The sequence below is a fragment of the Hippichthys cyanospilos genome, chromosome 10 (assembly GCF_059441005.1).
Source record: "Hippichthys cyanospilos isolate Australia breed blue-spotted pipefish chromosome 10, RoL_Hcya_1.0, whole genome shotgun sequence".
In the NCBI taxonomy this organism is placed as follows: Eukaryota; Metazoa; Chordata; class Actinopteri; order Syngnathiformes; family Syngnathidae; genus Hippichthys; species Hippichthys cyanospilos.
In genome coordinates, this window is record NC_142378.1 from 8670449 (window position 1) to 8692268 (window position 21820).

A 21820-nucleotide genomic window follows, 5' to 3' on the forward strand; every position below is an offset into this window, starting at 1 on the left:
TAGTCACAAAGAGCTGGGTCAACCCCATATTGAGATGAATAATCTATACCCAATCTGGAGATTAAAGGACGTTAACACTCTGTGTGAATGGTGGCCAGGTTGTCGTCTCAGAAGCTCGACAGTCCACAAACATATTTTTCCGGCAGTAGTTTGCTTTTGTTCTTGGCTTAGTGGCCCCGTCGGTTTAGAAGCCGCGCAGCCGCCGCCCCAACAATGGGAAACTGAGTTCACACCTGTAATGCTGCATTCAATGTGTGAGTTCATGCATGAGGTTTATGTCGTATTCAGCGGGTAGCACCGCATGTGCCCGTCTATGTCCTGTGAGATAGATGGTGGCTGTGGGGTACCAGATGGACGCCCCTTTTTCGCCAGTCCATCTGCAGGTCACATGATGGTCCATAAACCCCGGGATTAACCCCACTGTGTGTATATGTGCATGTGTGTGCTGAAGAGAGAGATTAACATGCCAGATAGAAGTGGAACTTCCATTCAGATGACTTGTTTTATTAACCTCTTGCATTTCAATAATCTAATATCTTCATATAATCACAAATAAGTTGAAATGAGCTGTATTCCCTTGTAAAATATTTTTTTAAACCAAGCATCCCCCAAAGCAGCGCAAAATATTTTTGGATGGGGGACTTAAAACAGTGCTGTGCCATCAATCCATGTTTGATTTAATAAACTTTGGAACACATTTATTTATTTCTCTGTGTATTTCATTTAGCAACCCTAAAAGATCTGTCAATTAACATGATCTTTTTTATTTTTATTTTTTTGACTACTAACCAAAAACATAAAATAACGGCATACGGCGTTTTGCACAGGATTCACTTTACCAATTCGTCAATAAGTCAATTCATGTTCCAATTTATTTGTTCTTAATTTGAAAAGAGAGATAAACTGTTCCCCTCCTGGAATTACATAGCGTAATATTTGATTTGCTGATACCTACAGAAATGATGTGACTCTCACATATCCCATTTGAAAACCGCACCTCTAGTCGCTTAACAAATTCAAGTTATACTTTTCCGTGTATTTGTGTATTAAGAGTTATTCAAGTACCTCGGTTCAAAAACCTAATTGAGGCATTCTTTGTCGCCTAGATACCCTCTCAGAAAAAATGTCAAGCCAATGCAACAACAATTGTTAATGCTCAGCATGTAAGTAAAAATCGCACGAGAAATGCAATTTCAAAATAAACCTAAAATGCATTGGTGCGCTTTTATTTTGAAGTTGTTCTTAGCCGCATGTTGAGGCGTAACAGCTCGACTAGTCTTTCCACAGCAAATGTTGCTTCCCACTGCCGATATAAGACGACACAACGGTGTTCTGAAATCACGTTCAATCATCCAATTGAGGATGCTAACAACCTCATTATGCTGACATTGACAGACGTGATAGACAGATAGATATCAATGTGTGACTCTCCACACATTGATCCTGACAACCCGACACTGATGCTCTTCCTACTCATCTCTTTTAACCAAACCATGCTGACACAAATATGTTGTTTCATCTCAGGGACTAAAATGTATGGGGAGAGGTTATTTCTCAAATCTAATATTTCCAGAGAGGAAAGTAGTGTTCAGACAGAGCTTAAATTTAAGTTTGAGAAAAAAAAAAGGTCTTCAAAAATTTCTGTCGAATAACTGAATACCAAAAATACTCAATAGGCGCAGCCCTGGTGTGTATGCGCGTGTATTCTGTGTTCAAACGGATTTGTGTTGCGTTAAATCAGGTCACTGTGAAAAGAGGCTAATTTGTGGACAAAGTCCCCCCTCGCCGCACTGACATATTTTAAGCCTCCCTCCTCCTTGTGAACTCTAAATGGCCCGCGGGCAGACAAAGTACGTGTGAGTTGCGTGCACCTGAGCCGCCGGCCTTCTTGGCTTGGACCGTAAGAAGGTGGAAAAGAGTCCACACGCCGCAAGGATAACGTCGGAGGTGGGGTTGTGACCCTTGGCAAGCCACCCACCTCACCCCCTCGGGCAAGGCAGCATCTGGAGCCTGGGGGAGAGGATAACATACGACTGAGAGACAAGGAAGTACGTTTTACAAGGGCCCGCTGTTTTGTGGCCGTCTTCTCGCATCTCCAAACCTGTTCAACTTAATGAAAGCCGCCGTGTGTAGTTTTTTTGATCAATGAGAAGTCAATCTCAGGTTAATGGCTCGCCCCCGCGCTAATGAACACGGGCAGTCCAGATATCTGACCGTGCGCCGTGGCTGAATCCCGCAACATATTCCATCTGACACAAAGTCGTTTCTCTCGCCGCCCTCTATTGCCGTCGCCGCTGTGATTGACAGGGTTACTCACATGTCAATAGTAAAGATTTTGGGCAAGCGCGAAGTCCATTTCCTCGGAAGTGAAGTCAATTCATACCTTCTCGTCGATTCATTGATCCATTGATCGGGCCGGCTAAAAGCTAATGATTTGAGTAAGTGACTCTTTCAATTTGCAAGGGATACACACTTCATTCATTACAAGGTTCATTATTAGTTATATCTGCAAAATGACATTTACTAAAAATTCCGAAAGCTAAGTTTTGACTCATCTTGGCAAAGAAGGATCAAGCTGAAATTTTGTAAGGTGGAATATTATGTTTTCATTGCTGTCACCTGGTAATTTGCCTTCATAAAGCGTTAGCACATGGACTGCAAAGAGCCCGTTCCATGTTGATGCAAATCAAGTAAATTGAGAAATTCATTTTCACTGTTCACCATTTAACCATTTCGGTCAAACTGGGCAGATCAAGCTGTTGTGAAAAAACTGGCTGTGTGTTACAGTTGGTAGCTTTTGTTTTTTTTAAATGCACGTTACTGTATTACTGCAATCAAAAAGACAGGCATAGTCAGAGATTTTTAAAAACATTTTTTGTCTGCGTTTTTAGTGGAAAATAGAGAACGATTTTTCAGTCCAGTTAAAAGTAATCTTTGACATCTGTAGCCATTAACGCCAGTAGCACTGTGAATGAATTAAATATATTCAGTGAATGAGTTCAATATATTCCTTCCCAATGCATTTCAATAGCTGTCAATCATACACAGATTTATTATTCACAGGACAGTCCGATCCAATCTCTATGAAGACGATAGGGTGTTATTATTCCGAGGCTCGAATTCCTCATATTGGATCAATTACCTTATATGATTGCGCATGTGTAAATAAAAAAAAAAATGTCAAATTTCTCGAGATGATATTTTCCCCGTTTAGTGACCTTGGAGATTTCTGTGTGTACTGTTCTGTCAAAACTCACCTGCGCCGAATTCTCCAGGATCTCACTGAACGCTTGATATGAAACTTGGTCACTGGTCTGGTTTTGGAGCCATGAATTGAGAGACCTCAAAAGGTTCATCAGCATAGGGCGGCCTGGAAAGTACTGCAGAGGACACACAGATAACTGTATGAAATCCAATGTCATAGCATGTATAGCGAGAGCAATTTTAGCGTAAGGATTCGAAGCATCTGTTTTCATTAAGTGGATGAAAAAGGTATTGCAAAACTCACGACACGTTAATGTTTATTTACTCCAAGATGGGAAGGACACGTTGACAAGACCTCCAAACTTCTGTGTGCCAGCTGCAAGATTTACCGAGCAAACTGGGCAAAGTGCATCAGACAAATGTACGACATAAAAAACAAAAAAAAAACATGACCTTGTGTTTTATGTTGAGCTGAATGCCTAATTTTGAAAATCAACACTTTTTCTTCACTGTGCTGGTAAAAAAATCATTAAAATGTGAAGAATGTTAAAAATATTATAGGTTCACCATCACAATGACTAATGTTTCTTTCCATATTCAAATCTGTAAAAGCTTTAAACTAGGATCAACGTTCTAATTGTACATTTCTAGTATGTTGTTTTAACCATTTTAGACAGTCATAGTCCGTCTGAGTTAGCAAATACGGCTAACAAGGCCTAAGGGTCAGTCTTATAGAGCGAAAGAGAGAGAAAACAACTTTCTCATCTGTCCTTTTCAACACAAAAATTGCACTAAATCAGCACTGTAATAGCTTGATTAATAGTGTCCCAAAAATCCCTGACAATGTTGTTTCCAACATTTAAGAGCTGCGCTTGAGTTATGGCGAGAGTGTTTTTCCGTCACAGCACCTTCCAAAGAATTCCACCTTTAAGCTGCTTCCTTGGTTCGGATCTATGACCTAAGCCGCTAACAACCACCAAACAAGCGTGGAAGCAGGGTGGGACACCGGGGCTTTCACCTGCGTGAGGTGTGTTGCTACCGTGGCGATATCCAAAGAATGAAACATGATACATTCGCTAACAAAAGTAGGAAAATGGCGAGGAGGAGGAAATCCGGATGAAGGCGCTGATGACAGACTAAATGCAAACATACACACAAAATCGTCTTCACATTTAGGGAAGGACAAAAGACTCACTTTAGGATTCCTTGAGGCACTTATACATTTGGGGAATGTATAACCATATCCACATTTGCTATATATATATATATATATATATATATATATATATATATATATATATATATATATATATTTTTTTTTTTTTTTAACAATTACCATTAAGCCTTGTGCAGTGCAGTAATCGGACCATTTTTGGGTCATTTTCTTCCACTCATTCTTTTAGTATTTTAGCAAAGGAATGGCACACTCCTGGTGATAAGTGGTTGAGCTCAGACATTTTGTCACCATCTGGATGAAATTTCAGCTCCCTAGTGTCTTTTTTTCAATGTTTTTCTTTTTGTGTGAAATGCCTTTGTTCAACGATCAAAGGTTTGGACAAAATAAAGCACAAGGGTTAAGATGATTAGATTAGGGCCTTTGAATGGTACGTAATTTATAACAGCACTGATTTTAACTACTATAATCGTTTTAATTTTTGCAAAAATTAGTGTTTACAAAAAAATGCACACAATAACCACTATGGTTCCCATTACAAAAGTGATTTAATGGAAAAGGTTTTTTTTTTGTCTTTCACCACATCAGATCTTTTCACTAATTACATATCTAACAATGGATGTAGTTTGTAAATTTATCTTATGCTTTTTCTGTGAGATCAGTTTTTTTTTTTTTTTTTTAAAGAACAAACACAAAACATGTATCGCCTCTTCCCCAAAAACGATACTAATTTAGATATCTGTATTAGGGCGTTTCTTCGGTAAATAATTCATATAATCACTGATTTTAATGCATTTATTTATTTTTGGAGGGATTACTGCTAAAAAAAAAATCACACTTTAAAAGCATCTGCTAAACGTGCTTCCTGTTCTCATAACCAACCTTGAAATAGTTTGTATGTCCCTCACACATAAACACATTTACAAACCTTTTGAATATACCGCTACCATGGTAACCTCAGCCGCGATTGCTCCAAATCCGAGGCAGGAATAATTTTGTATTATGTGCGACAGGTATTTCTAAATCAAAGTTACTAGCGCGAGAGCTTGCCAACAGAACATAGATCCAGCTATGGGTCTCAGAGGAGATTTAGAAAACGTCATCCAAAAATGTACTCCTTTTTATTTGTCGCCGCCATCTGTTCACCTAAGTGCACCTGCATATGGGACAATCTGGAGCTTCGATTCATCACGCTTTAACAGGATCTGGAAGTCACACCACTTAACTTAACCCCCTCTGGCTGGTTTGTGTGCCGCATTTTGTTGACAGTTTTATAGGGACGAGAGAAACTCAGGATATTGGAAGGTTTGGACGACTGCCGATGTTCCAAACTGCAGGAAAAAATCATGAATTATCGTAAATCCATGTTGACCAATAAATTCTAATAGTTCCTCTTCCACCGCAATCATATATAAAAAAAAATCTTAGCGGCACACTAAGGACTCATCGCAGCATTTGGAAGGGGCACACAAAAGGAGCCCAGTGTCCGCTACTCTGCTGCTGGGAAAGTGACCTAATGGGTTTAGGTGTGGATCGGAGGTCTGAAGAACAACCAATGAGGAAAGCTCATTAAACAGTCATATGAATTTAAGCAGAAGAAAAGAGGCAGGTGTTTGCCAGTAACGGGCTTAGCGCAGCATCACCACAGCAACACTATTCATGTCTTCATGCTCCGAGTGATCCCATCAGAAGCTCACCACGTTCCACCGGGTCACGCTGCTGAACCACTTACGTCATGTGACTTACTCATCGCTGATGGGGTACAGATTTGCCGTGGGTTTGGGGAAACTGTAACTCGGACTTTTGAAAACGAATTACGGTACCTTAATACGTATGTATATACATTCCTGACTCATTCACTCCCCAAAATTTATTTATACACTTTTACCGAGACCAGACATTCATTCTTAAGGTACTTTTTTTCCCCAAATCTTAAGGTAAAGGAGTGTTTGGAATTAGCTGGAACTGAATTTGTTAAAACTTATTAAATTACAAGGACATGCTGTATTTATGTCTTTTCAGGGCCCAAGCATCTTTTTTAAGCGTTATGGTAAAAGAGAAGCTGAAAATGCCTGAAAATAATTATGGAATAAGATCTGGATGAACTGATGGGGCATGGCGTAAGCAAGCACCATTTCAACAGGACAAAATACCATTTGCAAAAGTATCTCTGTAAACAATTTAGCAAAAATATTGTTTAACGTTCCAATGAATATGCTCCGAAAATAAAAATGTACTGTTCCTGCCATTGCATTGAAAAATCAAACATTAAATTAGATTTGTTGACACCTGAAGGACTAAAACCATCACAAGGAATTTAAAAAAAAAAAAAAAAGACATTCTTAGACCTAAAGTATTTTACCTTCCTCTCCGTGCATTTTTATCCAAATTGATTCTTTGGTGAAAAAACAAACAAACAAAATAACAGTTTGTTTTTTTCCCCTTAGTTTTCTAATAGGCCATGACAGGATTCCAGTAAAAATGCTATACTTGATGTTTGGGCTCAGAAATGAAAATTTTGCATCCCTTCAGATCGTCCCTCTCTTTTCATTTGTTGCCCCGTAGGCTTCTTTCAAGAAAAACACGTTGACGGCGTAATCCCTAAAAACCTCCCTTTAATGCCCCTGTGCATCCCAAGATCCACTTTTTTTAATCCTCATATACATGTAGAGAGGATTCATAAATCCGGCTTCAGTCCGACAAGACAGTAAATCTCATAAAATATTATGAGCATGAGCAAATAAGAAGAGCAAGCCAGTGTGAACATGTTTGGTTCGAAATGCAATAAAGGTTTGTCAGTGAATAACAAAGAAAGATTTCACGGAATTCTTGGACGAAGGGAGATTACCATAAAATAGCGACAAATCATCAAAAACACATTCCTTACAATAGCATAATATGTTACAGTAAGCCACACAAACACAAAAACATCATTGGCACCCAATAACACTTCTTGCTCTATGTTTTTCTTTTTTAATCAAACAACCTAATTGTTCGTTCCCTTCCTCTTTTTATATTTTGTTGTGACTTCATCATTTTATTTTTAAGCACTATTTCCTTAAAATTCTACACTTTTTTTGCCAAGGATGCTATGATTTTGTCAGCTTGGTAATGTGTTTGTTTTCTTTTATGACTTTGCGCTTAACTGAATTATTGGAAATACATAATCCAGTTGTATACATAGTTATTAAATTTGTTCTTTAATGGAATAATGTGTTGTGGCACAGAGAGGGGATAGGATGAACGTATAGGTTGTGTTATGTTATGAGATGAAAAGAATTGTGCTGTCTAGTAGATGCAATCACAAAAAAATGTAACGTTGGGTTTTACATTGCTGGCATTATGGTGTGGTCAAGATTTTTTTTGTATAAAAACTATTTTAAAAATAAATCTTATTTGGAGAAAAAATATATAAATAAGATGTGTCAAATGAAGGATGAGTTTCACTTAGATCAAATCAAATAGAAGAAATTTAAATTTAAGATTGCAGCGTAGTCACATGTAAATGTTCGAAAGCTTTTATTAGAATCCATTATTGTCAACACAGTGATATTGATGATTTGATAGAGTATCTTTCTTCTTTTTCTTTTAATACGTTACTAATATGCATAGATTTAATACAGTTTTTTGGAATCAGAATGTTGAGTAAATATCATGCCATCACCCTGTCAGAACGACTGACCCGACCATGAATCACATTTAATCTAATCACATGACTCACAAACTGAGCTCAGGTGTCCCATTTTTACAGGTTGTGTCATTTATCCAAGAGGACAGATATTTTCCACCATGGAAATTTCAAATGTAAAATAAATGCATTTCGATGCAGTCAATTTCAGACCGAGTCTAAGAAGAAGGCAGGGGAAATGTGCTCGCCTCACCCTTTGTTGAGCCTGATCAGAACAAACACCCCGCTTGTCTTACATTAACTGCGCCTAACAAGCTAACTGGATGAATGGATTGTCTTTGTCGTGAGAGCGTTCAGTCAAACGTCAACAAGGGCCCTCACAAGTAGCGACCGTGACAGCCGGCTTAGCCGCACAAAGCCCCGACCGGCGGCTGGGCCACTCTGTTTGGGGAGGGGGTGGCGGGCTAAAAATACCACTGGGACTTGCCGCTATTGACTAAACAAACGGGAGCTAATGGGAGGGCACGGCGCACGGCCCGCACAGTCACACGCACAGCAGCTTGCTACAAGGCCTCCCTAGAGAGTGAGATATAATCAGGGAGATTGGTGGCAGTGAGACAGCCTGGTGCATGGCCAATAGGGACGAGGCTAGCGGGTCGGACCTCATCATCGCAACGTGTTTGCCTGGCTGGCACACTTCTAGGATGCAAGGAGAGAGTCGTAACCAGAGCGGGAAAAGGGAGAGGACCGGCAAGTGCTATTCATAAAATCCCCCCCAAGAGGATTCAAGAAAAATAAATACGCACTGGCTGAGGACGTCGACTTCCAGGGGAAGATTTGTGGGTTGGTAGAATGGTCAAAAGTAACGAGCGTGAGCATTGGGAGACAAGGACTGTGAGGCAGGGCGTTGGGATGCCCGAGCGAGGATTTGCTTCTAATGAGGCCGCATCAATGCGAAGCTTGCGGGCAGGAGCCACGCTTCAATACCCCGGGGAGCCAAAATCAAGAGGGTCAACAATGCCCCTGAGAGTCTTCGTGCTCCCTCTCCAGTTATACACTTGAAGACCAACAGTGTGTGTGTGTGTGTGTACATGTATACTGATGTTTCTTAAGTAAACAAATACACGCACACATACATGCGTATGTGTATCTATATCTACATACAAATACAGAAATACACATACATATAAGGAATGTGTAAATACTGCATGAAAAATGTAAATTTACAATTACACACACATATACAGTACATATATTATATATATATATATATATATATATATATATATATATATATATATATATATATATGAGGTGCAATGATACTTAGAGATCAGTTTGTTTGAATGCGATACACTAATTGTCACAGTTCAATATTTTTTGGGATAAAATATTACAAATTTAGGAAAAAAGGCATATTGCACAAAACAGCACACAAGAAACCGTGACCATTGTCACCAATAGACACACAAACAGTACATACACATGGGTACAACTGAATAAGAATATCTTAGAAATGTTAATTTTTTTCAATTGAAGGGAAATTCATATTATAGATTAATTATATGCATAGAGAACTACTTCAGAGGACAATCAATGTTGAGTGTATGTATAATTCAAATTTCTTTAGAGCTTAATGCATTTTTTGTTAGATCTACTCTAGAATGATTAAAACTATCAAATGAAAACAAATCATGAAACGAATGTGCACAGGCAAACATGTTTAACACTTTCAATTGAACATTACTAAATTACATTTCCCACTGTATTTTGATTTAGAATAATACTGCGTGTTGAGTATTTAAGTTGCTCAGTCTCATATACTTACACTGCATTGCCCTGCTTATAGTTTGGACTTGAGGTGAATTTCTGCTCTTCTCCTGGCTTCTTTCAGAGTGGACAAGTTGCCCCTAATGCGCTCAAGCTTGAGTCTGACATTTTGCTGTCTCCCTCTCCATCTAGTGGTGACCTGAGTTAACTACACCAACATTCTGCATGGAGCATACGTTCTGAACACAAAAAATTCCACAGATGCAAATTGGTAGAAAAAAAATATTCTTCCAAATGAATAAATCTTAGACTGTGCAGACACTGAGAATAATTATGGGATTTCAAACATGGCCAGTCTGTTTACACTTCAGGTGATCTTCCTGAAAAGGTTTTACTCATATTTTTTTTTAATTAAATTTCAACGTGCATTACATATTTAAAAGGGAAAATTATTGAACCTGAAACAGTTTGCATGTGTGTGCGCGCTCTCTTTCTCTCTCTCTCTCTCCTACCTTTGCCAAGACGGAGATGTACTTTCTGAGAGAAGTCAGCGCCTCTCCTGCGATGACAGGATGAGCAGCCAGTTCCACGCGCAGTGAGTAGTGCAGCGTTGACTCCAGGTCGGCCATGTATACCCTGGACCTGTGTGCAAATATTAAATGCAGTTGAAGGCACTGCACCAAGGCAGAAAAGAATGAGGAATGTTTCTATTTCTTGCCTGTTGAAAGGTCTCCAGAGGTTTTCTGCATGTGTGCTGATGTGGTCTGTGGTGTCCTGCGCGGACTTTCCTGAACGCACCACGCCTGGAAGCCCCTGAAGAGCGTACGAGTAGAAAGTACGGGCCTCGATGTTGCTGTGCGTGGAGAGAGAAGACTTTGTTTATTTAAACAGGACAGCACCATTTGTACAATAGTAGTAGGAAGGGTAAAGAGGAAGTTTAGTCAAAAGTTTTCTTCAAGGAAATGTTCTATGCACCCCTACTATTCCAAAGCCAGCTTTATGATTAATATCGTGTTCGTGGAACATGAATTAAGCGACAAAATCTCCTCATTTTTATACATTAAGAGGGCGGACTTTCTGCCACTTGATGTTGACAGAAAATGACATCACCTTGCACAAGGGTTTGGGAAATGACCAATCATGGTTCAACTTTTTTTCCTGAATTGGTTAGGTGAATTTTGCAAGCTGAGCCATGATTGGATTGATTACCTGTGTTATTTTCATCAACAAAGTGTAACAAAATGGCTTCCTCTTGAAATGGACAAAAACAAGTGGGTAATGCTGCTTCATTCATATTCCACAAACACAATGGTAACCAGGACACACTATTTTGGCTAGGGTATCAAATCTATTTCTGTAGAGATAATCATTGACTTGATATCCCCTTTATACTTATTGTAGACAGTTTAAAAAAAACAACAAAGGATGGGTTTGAATATTCTTTGAGTAACATCATCTCAAAATAATAGCAGGGCATCCAGTTTTTTGTGTTCATCTTGACATTCAATTGTTTATTACAGGAGTAGGTGAAACTCTGTTAACGCTTTAGGAATGTGAGTCCACTATATTTAGCGTTTGAGAATGTTGGCTTTCAGCCACAGTGAGAAGCCAACTTTTAATCAAAAGAAAGAAATGAAACCCAACCCTACATCAAAATGAGCTGCAAATTAAATATCATATTAACTCATTCAACGGCCAGCTATTTTTAGACCCTCTATTACCGTCATACATGAAAAAAAATGCTGTACCTAGGATTGAATGCCTAGACTCTGTAAAGACATATAAATGTGTCTTTGGGATTTAAAGAGTTAGTCATTGATTGATATAATGATTGTTTTGCCTACTTAAATAACAAAACAGACGAAAAAAAATGACTTTATTTTAAATTGACAGTGCAATAAAAAATAATCTCAAATTCAGTTTGTGGTTTGGGCCATTGCGACAGAAAGAAAATGTGGGATAGTCTTTTGCCAAAATAAAAGCAAATGTGTTATTTTGATTCAACACAAAAATATGAAGTCCGCTTTTGTGGGGGAAGACATAAATAAAACTTACTGGCGGAAGGGGGGGAAATTCCAAGGATTTGAACAATTTAAAATTAAAGTTGACCACAAAGCAATTAATTCATTATAAAAAAAATATCTATTTGATAATTGATTGGTGTTTGATTAATCATTACAACCCTAAAATGGAGAACACACTGTAAACACAATAAGTTCAATGCATTTATTCTTGTAATTTGTTGCTCCGCATCCTCAGATATTACAATGTTGCAACTCTTGACAAACCTGCACAACCAATAAGTCACCAGAAGTGGTTTTCATCACCCATTACCACTCTTGACTTGACATGATTAAAACCTCAGCAAACCAGCTCCAAGAAATTTGCATTACCTGCTTTTGCAAAGATGGTACAGTACAGATCTCTTCTTGCGGTATGATCCAAAGTTCCGCAACAGAACCACCTTGTACGACTTTGTTAAAAGCCCTCGTAGTCAACTTTGGGTTAAATGAGAAAGACCTCATCATGCCACTCTAGCGCAAGACCCTTGCCAATGACTGGCCGCAAAAGAGCTAATCCCAGAGGAGCCGAGACGTTTACAAGCAACGCATTTGGCAACGTGCATCTTATTCGCCAAGCAGGGATTGTTAAACAAAATGCATTGGACTCTTTTTGTTTTCAAGTCCAGTGTTATAAAAATGCTTTATAGCCTCTTGCGCCTTTTTTTTGTGGCCGTATATTTTAAACACTTACTGGAAAACGTTTGCGACGATGGGGCAGATGGTGCCAGGCTAGCGCGGGGACGGAGGAGAACATCGATTATGAAGCCGCGCGATGAAACGCCGCAGCCTCGGCCATTACCGCGCTCGCTCGTTCCTCTCCCCTCATTGACTTTCTCCCCTTGTGCAGGACGGAGAGAAGACAGAGCGTCGTAAAACTGGAAGGAGATGGTAATAAGGCGGATGGATGCTAAAAGGAGGCCCGTGCTCACTCGCACCAGCCTGGGGCTCAATTACACCTGTGGGCCTGCTGGGAATGTTGCACATGTGGAGGGGGGAGCGCCATTTATCCAGTTGTCCCCCTGGGCTGGTGTCAGCGCGGACTGGGACGGGGGACACGCTCACCTGGGAGCGGTGCACATTACACGCATGACGGATGTGCGCATTCTTACACAGACAACCAAATGCGTCTCTCCCAGGATCAATCAGACATTCAAGCGATGATGGGATGCCATCTGCCGCTGGGCAGGTGAAGCCAGAAAAGCTTTGTTGCATTGTTTTCATGCAAGAAATTAAAAAACCTCCCCCCCTTGTACAGTGATGGAGATGAGGGGGGTCCAAACAGCGAGGGGGGGTACAGAGAGGAGGGTGAATAAATACATCGGCAATAAATCATTTCCTCTTTGCATTTGTCAACTAAAAAGAGTCCCCTTTTGCATGCCAAGTTATTGAAAGCGCCAGACAAAGAGGCACAAGCGGCAGATGGATTTGCGAGGTGAGAAAGGATCGGAGCCGCTTTATGATGGTGAATAATGGGAGCAATTTTGATGCTCTGATCCCATTAAGAGGCCAGATGTTTAAAAGTAGTCTGATGAATAGAGTTCAGATAATGAGGACGCAAACTTGTTGTGTGCTAAACAATTCAAAATGCGATGGCAATGCACTTGTGGGTTGTCGATGGAGGTAAACGTAATTTATGTTATCGGGGTCATAACAGAGAAATACTTTATTGCTGCACTCAAGTAATTTTGGGGGTATGAAATATTCATAGTTTTGGTAACTTTCACTTGTACCACTCCAAGTGAAGTCAAGTCAAGCAATTTTTTTTTTTTTTTTTTACATTGATATATGCACCTCTACTCTTCTAAACAGGGGGTTCTGATTAACTAATTCAGGAACAGCCACTTTCAGGTCATCTTTTATCCTAATGCTTGAAAAAAAGTGAAAAAAAACTCATAATATTACAATTATTATAAGATACTTGTGGATTTACAATTACAAGAACTCTTGGGTACTTTTTAAAAGATTGCAAAGCTCGACCCAAATCTAAATAAAATGTCACCAATGTTCGATTTGGGGTTGTCACCTTGCTGTCGATCTTATTTCTTCATTTTGGGTAAATAATAAAACTCTCCTGATTCATTCGGAAATTTATATTTAAAAAGTTAGCGAGGGATAATCGTTCACAATTGCTGCACCTATTTCTGCTGTGTTAAAAACCTTTTCATGCATTATGTAAATTTGTAATTATATACGGTTGTGGCATGAGTATTTGCTTTTATTTTGTTTTGTTTCACTTGTCCGCAGACATGTTAGCATTGCAATATGGCCAGGTGTCCAAATACCCGTACTTTTATGCAATGTACAAAACAGGGCTTCCCTATTTTCAGTAAGTCTAAACTCTCATTTTACCATATCCATCCAAGTCGCTTAGCCTCACTAGGGTCGTACGCCTGCTGGTGCCTATCCCAGCTGACTATGGACAGTAGGCGCAGGGCACAGAGGGATGAAAAACCATACACGCACCCAATCACACCTAAGGATGATTTTGGAGTGTGGGAGAGAGCCCATGCGGGCTCAGGGACAACATGCAAACTCCACTCAGGAAGGCCAAAGCAAGGTGGATAGACACCCCATTTTGTTTTATCCGTTATTCAAACACGTATTGAAAAGTGTCCATCTCAGCTGTCAGTTAGGTGCGGCGATATATTTACCAGCATGTAAACACATTTTTGCTCCCAGTTTGTGCATATAAAGGTTACACAAAACATTACGTATTTTGGCTATCAGCACCGATTTAAATCAATTGCTAGTCACTTTTGTTTGCTGCTTGTCAATTTATTGGCTTCCGCTTATAATGAATGTGAAGTTGCAAACAGGAAGTTGCAGCTGGAACTTGGCCACACAATGCATTCCTGTTAGGTTGATTTATGAACCGAAACAGCCATCACTACATGACAATCCTTCATAACAATTTTTTTAGCGGCCGCTGTCCGATCGATTAGTGTTGAAAGTGACATCACTCCATGAATCATGTTTGGGAATGACCTAAAACTGTTGTGTGCCCTTGACATTTGAATAAATATTGAGGTGCTCTGCTCGAGCCGTCAGATGATTAATATTTTGTTATCAAAAGTCCCAAGGTCATTATAAATTTGAGAAATTACATCAGAGTAGGTGAGATTAGGTTGTGACACTGGAAGAAAATTTGCCAAGGTCCGGTTTACAAATGAAAAGGACAAAATGACCGCCCTCTGAGGAACAAAACAAAAAGGTTGATATTGTTGTTTTGTGGCTTACTTCATATTCCACATAAGAAATATGAATCAGAGTGCCGTGTTTAGACAAATAATAGCACACTACAAATAATTCTAGAGCACATTTCTGGGTTGAGTTCCCCTTTAAGCAGCAGTCCACCTATTTTTATCCAACTCAGGTCACAATCACTTCACCACTTGCTGTTGACAGAAAATTACATCAGAGTTGTTCAGGGTCAGGTAACGACCAATCATGGCTCAGCTAGTGAAAGTCACATGACCAACCTCTGAATTACCTGAACAAACTGTGATGTCATTTTCAATCATCCACATAAGGCAAAAAGCCTGCCTCATTTTCACCATTGTGAAAATGGTGTAGTATTGAAGTCCCTCTATAAATAAAGCAATTCAGTGTCTAAAATAGAGTGAAAGCTCATCACTTGGAAAACTCACACTTTGAGCCTGGTGAAGTTGCCTCCAGGAAAATACAGGTAGCAGGATGGGAACTCAGTTACCCCCAATTTGGTTACCATGTCGTTCTCAGTGCTCAGGACCCGCCTCACTGCAATGTTCTCAAACTGTGACAAGTCCAAGGTGACCTAAGGCATACGGGGAATACCCAATGTGTTTAAGTGTGAGGATACCCAACATTTTTGTTAGAGAAATGATGAAAATGGTTATTACTTCTCTGCCAACGTAGGAGCTTGCATCCTCAAAGATGAGGGCGAGGTGTCGAATGTTGTTCGTCTCCAAGAAGATGTCGATTTCGGCTTGGCTACGGATAAAAACATAAGTTGCATTTGCTCAAGAGGAAACGTTCTACATTTTTTAGATAAATGCTTGTTATTCAATAAATACATGTTTATGGATCTTATAGTGAGTGAAATCAATTTTTTCATGACACAAATGAGAAAATCCTGACTGAATCTGCCTTCATGTTTTTATTTTCCTTAAACATCAACAGTAAAATTTGCATGTCACAATTACATGTGAACACAAGGATCCCACGCAATCATCTAACAACTGTTGTCGAGCAAACAGTGAAATAGCTTGCGTAATTATTTTTTTATTTGACGAGACTAAACAAGCATTACAGTTGCCTTAAGCATCAGACAAGAAGGAATACATTTAAATGTTAACAGTAACTGCTCGAGTATATATACACAACATCAAATACTGGAAGACTCTTGTAGTTTCAAAATGTACATGTGCTTTAACATGAAATGTTCCAATTTAAATCTGACAAGTAGCTCTTTGTGGCCATTCAAAACTATACTCAACTTTACTACTATATTAATCCATTTTCACAAATAAAAATATTATAATTTGCATACTGTATATCTAATTTAATAAGTACTTTTTTCAAGTACAATAAGCCCTTAGAAACATATTTTGACAATTGCTGCCGATTGAAAATGACCACATTTACTCAGGGCTCAGGTAACAACCAGTTGCGGGTCAGTTTTGAATGTCACATAACCAAACCTAGAAAACTGAAGAGCCGGGATTGGGCGTTAACTTTTAGAAATGAACTTTTTACTGCTGAAAATGGCTAAATAAGTTTAGCATCCGTTTAACTTTCAGTTTTTCGTTTTTGTGCATCGATGCCAGGGATATGTCACTTTAAAGATGCTCATATCCGCCCATTGATGCACAGCACACATGCTGCTACCATGCATGGTACTAGCAGGCCTATAGGGATTATATGATGGCTCAGTGTATTGCCCAAATAGACTTGAAAAACAGGAAACTCTTCAGTCATTGGATGATCTGTCCTACCAGCTGAGTCAGTGTGCTTGATGTCTACCTGGTGGGTTCAAGTGGTGGGCAGGCAGGAGGCCATGGGTCTTGGTGTTTTTCCATGAGATCTACAATATGGTGACGGAGCGCTGGTACATCATGTAGCACACCTGGAGGTCAGTGAACATCAAATATTATTGTTTGTTTTGAGACGAGTGCTAGTCACCCAGTCGCAAAGTGTGCCCCGAGTGAGATGACACTGATACTAAATCCACATCTGATCTGTGCACCTCGAGGGCCATCAAGATTTGGGACACTTTCACTAAATAGCCACATGCAATGCTTCTCGATTATGTTTTGCAATGCGCCCCCTAAAAACCTATCAAACTTTACGGTTTGCCCCAAAACAAGATTAAAAACTAAACATATAAACAACATATAAAACGATAAAGAAGATTATTATTTATAAAAATTGTATAGGTATACCTAAAACTGTATCCTTTTTAACGTTAACAAAAGAAAAACAGCAATATAAATCAAATTTCAACAACTGTTACCTATTTTTTATACAGGTTAAATGTTACTGTAGTCTAAAACCGAGAAAAAAATAACAGAGTGCATCAAAGTGCCTGAAATAATAAAAAAAATGCCAATCATTATGATATTGCGATTACATTTCACATGACAAATACAAAGTCTTTTTCCTGGGATCATACCCACTATTTGAGGACCGCCCTAACCTAACATTTTCAGCACACAACCATAACATTTAACTTTGCACACTGCAAATCAGCTTGCAAAGCAAATATTCACAGTTCCTCTTAATCTCACCGCATTACTGATAAGAGACCACTCGTACTGAAAAGAGAATTTCGTGCAAACAATCCCAAAAAACTGACAAAACAACACCTCGTGAGTAAGCTAACTGCTGTTTGTCATCATGTCATACCAAAAATGAGGCTGAAAAGTGGCTCTGAAGTTTGGCAGCAACAAAAAATAAACATAAATACACACAAGAAAGAAAACAAACGCAAATTTACTTGCACTGTTTCAAACTTCAGTGGAAAAATAGAATTGTGGATCTGGGTTCTAAACTACAACTACAATAATAGAATGTAGAATACCTGTAACAAATACACTCTTAGGTCAGATTTCATTTTATCGTGAAATAGTATTGCTAGGCATGGTCAGTGATTATTTGTGAATGGGCTCTCCGTACACAAAGATACCTTTAAAAGCCTGTCCGGCAGAATCCTCTCGGCTGTAGGCGTGGAAGAACTAGGACGTAAAACAGAACAAGAGAGTTTTGGGTTACGGTGAAAGCTGAGGATGCAGAGAGATCAAATCAGGCAGTCCTCACATAGCCATGAGAGAATCAAAGCCACGTTGTGTAAAGTTTGGCTGGCACACAGCCATTCCCTTCTGCCCGCCTTGACCCCTAAATCCTCACTGGCTAAAATGACTTGCAGATGTTTAAACCGCATTGTGAAATGGTGATGAAGGAGCCCTTTGTTTCATTCAACATCTCTGGTGGACAGTGCGGGGAAACACTTGCAAAGTTTGGGTGTTTCAATGTTTTGAAGCTGACTTCTTATTCAAGATGCTATATAGTAAAAAAAAAAAAAAAAAAGCCATCAAGTTGATTCAAATTTAATGCATTTTTTTTCTTTATGAAATCCAAATTACATGGTAAATAAAAAACAAAAAGTAGTAAAAGAAATTAGAATATTTGTAGGGTCGTGTGGTGAAATTATCATTTTCTGATAAGATGGTGATCACAATATTGAGAGAAAAAAGAATGTTCTCTATGGACCAGATCATATGCTTCATAATAAACATTTTCCAGGCCACCAAATGTTTGTTAGAGATGTCAAGTGGAAATGTTATGCTTCGGTGATCATGATCACAGTATTGTGAGAAAAGGGCTTGGTTGCTACCGATGAGGTGATACATAATTTCACCGTTTCACATTCAATCAATTGTAGACAACAAGAGCAGAGCGCTGAGACCGAAGATTCATGCCATTAAACCTGACTTCAACCTGTAAGGTTTCAACTTAACTAACGCTAGCAACCTGTAAGGGAACTTTGTTACCTTCAAAGTCGGATATCCTCTGATGCCAAAGCTCATGCAGACTTTCCTGTTATTCTCATCAGCACAGTCAATGGCTGCCAGGTCAACAGCGGGCTTCCACTCTGAAAAACAGAACATCAAAGCACACAACAAATAGAGAGACGATTGCAACGTATTTCCCCACGCACTTGTTGATGATGCTCTGGTGTAAATCACACAATTTATTTGATTTCACGTGACGTTTATCAGCGATTGCTCGCAGACTTTCAGTCGCCAACGACTCCCGCCTTTTCTACCGCCGATATGAAGCTGTTGACCTGCCAGTTTTTGCCCGCATGCGATGCCTCAATGAGGCAAAGGTGGCAATTGCGAAAGAAGAGTTTGTTTCAATGGAACGTTTGAGCATTTTAAGGCATTCTAATAGCTCGTGGACCTCATTCTTGCACATGGTTCCCAAAAAGGATGGTTCCTAGTGGCCTTGTGGTGATTGTGTGTGATCAACTTCACAGCATATGACCAAACATTCAAGATTTTTATGCGCGTTTGGTTGGCATGAGGTTATCATCAAGTTCCAGTGCATATGGATGATGTGCTCAAAACTGCAGTGATAGCCCTGCATATTTTGGTCTGAAGGGGGTAGCACGGACTTTTCTGCTGCTGAAATTTTGCATGACCTCAATTTTGTGATAGCCTATCTTGATGACATTCTGGTGACCATCCTTGGTCACATCTGTTGCACTTGGTGCCAGTTTTTAAGCGCCTTCATTGAATGCTTAACGAGTGCAGGAGCCAAGGGCCTACCTACCTACTGAAGAGGTCTCTCTTGGCCACCCTGCCTAACAGGTTTCACCTACATCCCTCTAAGATGGACTCCGTACACATACACTGTAATGCTAACAAGAAAAACAATAAAGCAGAACTGTCATCCTCAACCATAACTAATATGAGGAAGATATTAAATATGACACACAACATCTGGTGATATGTCCCCCCAAAAAAGACAAAAAACACAACAAACGATTGGACGAGGAGGTAAAACACAATAGCATAAGGATTAGATACCATCACAACTGTAATATAACGACTAGCTGCACTAAGATACCATAAATAAAGATCAGATACATTAAGAAACCATACCAAATGATACCATATCATAGATTAGATATAGATAGATAGATAGATAGATAGATAGATAGATAGATAGATAGATAGATAGATAGATAGATAGATAGATAGATACATAGATAGATAGATAGATAGATAGATAGATAGATAGATAGATAGATAGATAGATAGATAGATAGATAGATAGATAGATAGATAGATGTTCAGTGGCTTGGTACACACCTTTGATATCTCTCGCTAGACGTTTATAGACTGGCGAGAAAGAGATGCAGTGTCCACACCACGACGCGTAGAACTCCACCACTATAGCCGAGCTGGAGTTGACCAAAACAGACTTGACATTATCCGGGGAGAGCACGACGATTTGATCCGACTCAGTGTAGAGTCCGGCCTCCACCGCCGAGGACAGCAAAAGCAGGAGAAAAGTCAGGCAGAGCACTGCGACGTGTCGTGGATATTTGTTGATTTCTCCGTTGAAACGGGACGTGGCACCGCTGAAGCGCCGCGCCATCTTCCCCTGGGGCGTAAAGTTGACAAGCGCTAAGAAAAACTTTTGAACGGCTGCAAATAGCCCACAGCCGCGCTCAGCATCCGATTGTTCTGCGTGCACAGTTGCACTGGTTTTTACGGTAAATGCACGGAAATTATCCGTGAGTGCATTTGTCATATACAATGACGAATCGTCGCCAAATTCCTTGTTTTGACGTAACCTCGTTCGGTTTTAAACCTTGGATATGGCTGATCATAAACTTGTAAAGCGACACCACACAATCTAGCATTAATCGTAGCTCGTTCACGACACGTACCCCCTTTTATTATTGACAAATTACGGAAATATACAGGTAGCCTTATCCGGTTTTCAAAATAAGAAGCCGGACCGGGTACGGTACATTTAAAGACTAAAACAACATATACACTAAAGATTGCAGTATTCAAAAATACCTCAACTACCATCATCACCGCTAATATTAAAATGCAGTAAAATCATTTGTAACCAAATGTTGAAAAAAGAACAGCTCTAAAAGATTAATTGCAAATGTTTTATGAATAAACGTTAAATACAACCAAACAATATTTTGTAAATAAACCACTGACCTTTAACACTGCCAATTTATAACGCGTTAACACAGGCTACTGAGTATAGAAAAGGTCAATTATATTAATAGTTAAGAATATAAACAGAACGCTGTTATCAAATTATTAAAATGAAACGTTGAAAATGAAGCCTCTTGTCCTAAATTCGCAAGGATGGGCTTTCATTTGAACCTAATCTGAACAAGTGCTACTGCAGGGGTCGCCAACGTGGTGTCCGCGGGCACCAGGTATCCCCCAAGTATTGTATGAGTAGCCCGTGAGCCTGTTCTGCAGATATTTGACAAAGAGATAGAAAATTGGTGATTTTCTATAAATTTTACAAACAAATATACATGTATTACATTTACATTCCATATTACACTTGATTTACTACAGCTGTTTCTTAATTATTGTGAGAAATCAAGAACATGATCACATAAACCGGCAGCTTTTCGTATTACTCAGTACCAAAGTAGCTCTCAGTTTCAAAAAGGTTGGTGACCCCTGTGCTATTATGTTTTTTGTTATTGATTGTTTAAATGTATTTTTTTTCTTATTTTAAACTCCCAAATCGAAGGTTTTTTCTTCTGTCAACACAGTGTCATTTGAGCACATTCTAAATGGGTCAGCATCACCATTCAGCAAACATGGGACAACACACAATCCCAAATGGTGAGGGTCAAAGGTGTTGTGTGGTCAGAATATGGCCTATTGTTCAATTATTAGTACACTATTCAAGGTTATCAAGTGCAGACTGTGAAGGGACAGTTTCAGA

The 21820-nt window shown here is 39.3% G+C and overlaps 1 protein-coding gene across 3 annotated transcripts in view; it reads right to left on the reverse strand.

Annotated features, from left to right (window-relative positions):
- The window catches only part of qsox1 (quiescin Q6 sulfhydryl oxidase 1), a 31739-nt gene extending 10972 nt beyond the window's left edge, over positions 1-20767 (reverse strand). For all 3 annotated transcript variants that reach the window (XM_088425792.1, XM_088425791.1, XM_088425790.1), the window contains exons 1-10: positions 20194-20767; positions 18868-18968; positions 18003-18051; positions 16841-16943; positions 15718-15808; positions 15487-15632; positions 10495-10629; positions 10289-10418; positions 3258-3380; positions 1872-2010 (exon numbers count right to left, since the gene is read on the reverse strand). In XM_088425792.1, coding sequence (XP_088281918.1) covers positions 1872-2010; positions 3258-3380; positions 10289-10418; positions 10495-10629; positions 15487-15632; positions 15718-15808; positions 16841-16943; positions 18003-18051; positions 18868-18968; positions 20194-20638 — 1462 coding nt within the window. In that variant the 5' untranslated portion in view covers positions 20639-20767. The remainder of the gene's footprint in view (positions 1-1871; positions 2011-3257; positions 3381-10288; positions 10419-10494; positions 10630-15486; positions 15633-15717; positions 15809-16840; positions 16944-18002; positions 18052-18867; positions 18969-20193) is intronic.
- Between the last annotated feature and the right edge of the window lie 1053 nt (positions 20768-21820).